Source organism: Myotis lucifugus, unplaced genomic scaffold (assembly GCF_000147115.1).
Source record: "Myotis lucifugus unplaced genomic scaffold, Myoluc2.0 scaffold_262, whole genome shotgun sequence".
Classification (NCBI taxonomy): Eukaryota; Metazoa; Chordata; class Mammalia; order Chiroptera; family Vespertilionidae; genus Myotis; species Myotis lucifugus.
Window position 1 is genome coordinate 821,354 of NW_005871310.1, and position 5,309 is coordinate 826,662.

Consider the following 5,309-nt stretch of genomic DNA (forward strand, 5'->3'; position numbering starts at 1 on the left):
GCAGCCCCGCTCCCACCCCCACTGCTCCCATGTGCTGACGGCACTGGCCCCACTCGCACCCACTGACAGCACGGCATGATTGTGGCCGGTGCCAGCAGCAGTTGTGAGTGCCAGGTGGGACCACGCGCACGGGAGCAAAGAATTTTCAGTAACCACAAGAGGCTCATCCCCATGACAGTGACCTGCACCCCCATGACAGTGATCAGCACCCCGCCTTAGTCTGGCGCCCCCCATGGCTGACGCCGCCATATTCTGTGCTCTGACACCTGCTGCCCACGCCCGCCATGTTCCACGCGTGCCCCCGCCATGTTCCACGCGTGCCCCCTGGTGGTCAGTGCATGTCATAGCCTGCATATTAGGGTTTTATTTATATAGATATATACTAGATATATACTAGAGGCCCAGCGCACAAAATCATGCGCAGGTACGGTCTGTGACCAGAGCCATCTTCCCTGGCTGCCAGCAGCCGGCCCCGCCCCCTGCCACCACCCACCCCGGTTCCCCATTCGCCATCCAGCGATGGGAGCCTGACAGCCAGGGGAGGGACTGAGAAGTCGGCCGTTCCCGCCCGCTTGCTGGCCCCATCCCTGCTGCTGGTTGCCCCAGGCCACCCGCATTCCCCGCCACCCACCCCAGGTCCATGTTCGCCATTGGCGATGGAGCCTGCTGGCCGGGGAAAAGAACCAAGAAGTGGTCAGTGCACCTCATAGTGACTGGTCAAGCGGTCATTCTGGTCGTTCTGCCGTTATGGTCACTGGGCTTTTATTATATAGGATACACACACACACACACACACACACACACTCAGTAAAAATGTTTATAAAAGCCAGAACTCTACCAACAGAGTGGGTTATAAATCTAAGAGCTAACCAACCACATAAAAAGATGGCAGGGATGGGGGTGGGGAAGAAATCCTCCCTGAGATAAGGAAACAATCAATCTACCAGGCGAGCAGCGGCCTTCTAACAAGTGAAAAGAGACTGAACAACCTGTTTTTCCTATAAATAAAACCTTGGAAGGCATATCGCCAAAAAAACGCAAGTCAATATAAACCTTTATATACTGGGCTGCCAAACTTCACTTTTAGACAGTATATTAATTATGTAGTCAATAACCATGGGTTTCATTGGTGTATTAAATACCACGATCAATATTATTTATCCTTTTCGAAGACAGGCCACTTGGAGGAGGGGGGGGAAGCAAGGGGAGGGGAAATTTTTGACCCTGCAGTTCCAAAAGGTCAGGACAGCACACTAGAGACTAGCAAGGCTTTAATGGGAAGCATAAAACACTAAAAATATGGACAGAAATCAGATTATTACCCTTTTACTTTTTTTTCCTGCCTCCTTCACAATGAGACTGGAGGGAATCCAAGAACCATTTAAAATAAAGGCAAAATGATTAGATTTTCCCCCTAATTGCTTAACGCTGATGTCATGGCGTAGGCAAAATAAGCATCGATCTCTAAGTGAAAGATGAGAAATAGAACAACATGAACAGCCTTCAGAGTAAACTATATCCAAGACAATTCTAAGAACTGTGGGCCAGAATCTATTTAGGCAACCCTCAGGGACCTCGATCTCTTAAAAGCGTAACAGTGGAGCCAATTTCTGATGCTCCTCTACCAGTGATCTGATTTTTGGTAGGAAAACCTGCTACCCACCCTCCCCAGAGGGAGCCGCCCACCCCCAGAACCACCTGGTGGATTTCTCATCACACCCATGTAGAAACGCTGGTTTCATCACATAGTCATTGAGAACACACGGTGACTGGTACACTCTTGAGACATGTCAGGGCAACACTGCCAGTAGACAGAAGTGTGGGGCGGGGGCGGGGGGGGGGGATGCTGGGTGTGGTATGTATCGAGGACTGGTCACTGGAATGGAAGCTAGTTTATCACTTCCAACCCACAATTTGTCAATCCAGAAGAGTGCTCAAGACTTAATGTTCTAGCCAGCGCTTTACAAGCCAGGTCAGACAGAAAAGAACTTCCACACGAATTGTTGAGGCCTCGGCCAGAGAATCCAGTGCAGCCCAGTGACCATCTTCTGAGACTAGAATGTGTCCAATTAGCGGGCCTGAGACATAGACCCTCTGTCTGTTCTGAACTGCGGGAGCCACCCTGCCTGGAGCCGCTGGTTCCTCCTAAGAGGGCAGCTAAGGATGAACCCGACCGGACAGCACCACTAAAGCTCCACGGAGGGCCTCCACCAGCTGCACTTGCCCCAATCAAAACCCAGGTCCTAGCTCTGGGCCGACTGCAGTGCTGCCTGGGTACTCGGACAGAGATGTGCAGCAAATGCCAAGCGGTGGGCTGCAGCAACCAGATAGGTAATTAGCATGATTAGGAACACACCGAGCAAGCATGCTCTTGCTGACTGAAAAGCCCAGTAGCGTAATTACTGTTTTCTTACCAGCTCACCGTCTGTACACATTTCAAAGCCTGGTTGGTGTTAGACTGCTGTGTAAACATCAATAAACCCCAAAGTGTCTTATCATCGGCATTCTCGGGCACAATGGCTTTTTGTTTTTAGTGCTTTCATTCTTTTAAAGATGCATTTTCAGGGTTGCAAACCCTTAGGAAAGAAATGGAGCTCCCGCGCCTCGGACTAATCTTCGAGTTTGCAATGAGTTAACGTCTCCCCCAAGTGAACATTTATTAGGAAGGCTAATTAATTGCTTTCTAGTTACAAGAACCCTTTGCATTCAGAGAAAGTAGGATTCACAAGCAAAGAATACAGTTTATTAAAGCAAGGCAAAATACCACCTATTTAACACAGTTTTAATCAAGAAATGAAACACAAACTCAAGAAATATGTACACGTAGGTGTGGGTTCACCCTCCGAAATGCAATATTAATTGAAGTGAAAACGAAAGCAAAGCTTTATAGGTGCCTGGATGCCCCTAGGGGACGGCAAGCCAATGCTTATCAGCCTTCCTCAGAAGAGACAATTTTGATTAACATCAGACCCATCTGACTTGGTCTATTAAGCCCTGAAGGAAGGATATTCTTCAGATATAGAGATAGGTCTTTGATTAATAATTCCGGGCATTGCCGATGTGGCACCTCTGCAAGGAGGGCCTCTGAATTCTGGGAAGACGCGCTTACTAAACACCCAGGTTCCACACAACCACCCCTCGCGCTCACCTCCCAGCTGTGAAGGTGTCCCCGCTGGAGGAGCAGAAGCTCTAGTTCTACGATTTATTTCACCGTCTGCAGAATTAGGGTCAATTACATGTGACATATTCCTGCTAGAAGATAATGAAGTCTCAATAAAAAGGACAAAAGCCTGAGAGGGAGTGGCTGGTACTACACTGCCCGCCAGCCGACCCCTGGGTCTGACAGTTACACCACAGCCATCTGAGCATGTTTTCCCTCGCCTACCAATGGGTTTTGAGATGCACATAAAAGAGGAAATTGCTTAGTCCACCATAAAGAGGCTCTAGCCACTGTGAAGCTAATGTGAAATCATCGCACAGGGGGTGTGAAGAAATCAATTTCATTTCGACTCTTTATTTCCAAACTTCGGCCCAATCAGCACTGCTCTTCTCACATGGCTGCATGTCTCCTGATGTTCATGATCAGCCTTCTGCAGTATTCTCTGTAGTCCACGGGCTTCGCGTCCATCACAGTGGCCTTAATTCGAGACTCATCCTTTGAGAAGAGAAAAGCAGTTTGTGAACAAAGGGGAGCCCATGGCATGGAGCTGTGGTGACAGCCCCCTTCGCTTCAACGGTTTCAATGATCCCAGTAGCAGGAAACACAGACACGGGCTGGATACAGAGGTCAGTCATTCCAATAAAGAAAAAATCGCGAGAGCCGAGTCCAGACTTTCGGGGGCTGGACAGAGGCCTCCCTGCAGCACAGGCCCTTTCATCCTTTCCTCACGCTCCCAACACTCAGAAACCTTGGATCCACATGGGATGGACCTTCGAGGGCTGGCCAAGTTCAATGTATTCTCTTTATGGAGGCGAAGTAAGAACCGGAGAAGGCCAGTCACTTGCCTAAAGCCACACGCCTAGTTCTGAAGGCTGAGTGTGGTGTGAACGAAAAGCACCTGTGGCAGAGGAGGGGGACCTGGTTTAGGTCTCATCTCAGCTCTGCCAGAGAGGTGGCTCCCTGCACCTCAGCTTCCCCGTCCTTACCAGGAAGGGACTGAATGACCCTCCAATCCCTCCTGACCCCACCTCACTCAGACATCACATCTCCCTGTCTCATTTAATGCTCATAAGAACAAACACGTCCACCACCAGGTAGGAAGATGGAGTCTAATAACAAAATGGAACGTGTTAACGTGTTAACCCTGAAACAAATAGAGATGTTCTCAAAGTTCTCCCCGGACCATTCATTAGAATGGAACAGTCCCTTTAGAGGCAGATGCCCACAAAGGTGGCAGAGTCTAGCTCCAGGGCTCCCACCCTTTAGCATGCTCAGTAATTACTAAACACAGTCATGTTTCTAGGCATGGTTAAGAGCAAAGCTCTGAACTTGGACTGCCTGGGTTGGAACCTTAGCTCTGCCACTCATTAGGATATGACTTTAGGCAAGTTACTTATTCTCTGTAGGCAACACGTTTCATTGGTAAAATGGAGACAACAATCGTTCCTACATATGGGGTTACTGTCAGGATCTAGTGAGATGATCTATGGGAAAGAAAAGGTGAAGAACTGTATCTGTCAGAAAGTAAATGCTTAATACATGCTGTTTTATTCTGACTATACAACTATATGATGTCGTGGGCAACTTAAGGAATTTTCAAGGTAATTTTAACTACATGTGGTCTTGTTTCATATACTGGCTTCAGAACCCAAACCTTGTGGAAGATACGAGTCCACTAGACATATTATCATTCTTGGTCAGCATACCAACAAAAAGCCCCAGGTTTTAACTGAAAAGGCCATACAGCATTTTTCCCCCTAGATGCCCAACACTGGACAGGGGACTTAATCTCTAAGTCCACTTCCTCATCTTATCACAGGGATGATCATGGTACCTCAGTGTGGGGAAGACTCCATGAGTGCCACACGCAGGGTGCTTAGCTTAGGTCGGGCACACAGCAAGCAATGAACTGACAACTAACACTGTAACATGTGGGTGGGTGGCACACAGCAGTTCCCACGCTAACCCTTCTGCAGCCTGGTGACCTTACTTACATTGTAGGTCTCTAGTTTGACTCTGATCTTGAACACAAAAGATCGAAAGTTGGCATTCTGGAAAATTTCCTCAAACGCCTGCTCATTCTGCAAAAGAAATAGAAAAACTTTAGGCTTGAACACTACTGAATCATCCTGATCATTATCTATTAAAG

General features: G+C 48.2%; 1 protein-coding gene across 5 annotated transcripts in view; it reads right to left on the minus strand.

Moving 5' to 3' along the window:
- Window positions 1-2,721: 2,721 nt before the first annotated feature.
- The window catches only part of RPA1 (replication protein A1), a 51,676-nt gene continuing 49,088 nt past the window's right edge, over window positions 2,722-5,309 (minus strand). For all 5 annotated transcript variants that reach the window (XM_023762804.1, XM_023762806.1, XM_023762807.1 and 2 more), the window contains 2 exons: window positions 5,155-5,241; window positions 2,722-3,655 (listed from right to left, as the gene is read on the minus strand). In XM_023762804.1, the coding sequence (XP_023618572.1) occupies window positions 3,551-3,655; window positions 5,155-5,241 (192 nt within the window). In that variant the 3' untranslated portion in view covers window positions 2,722-3,550. The remainder of the gene's footprint in view (window positions 3,656-5,154; window positions 5,242-5,309) is intronic.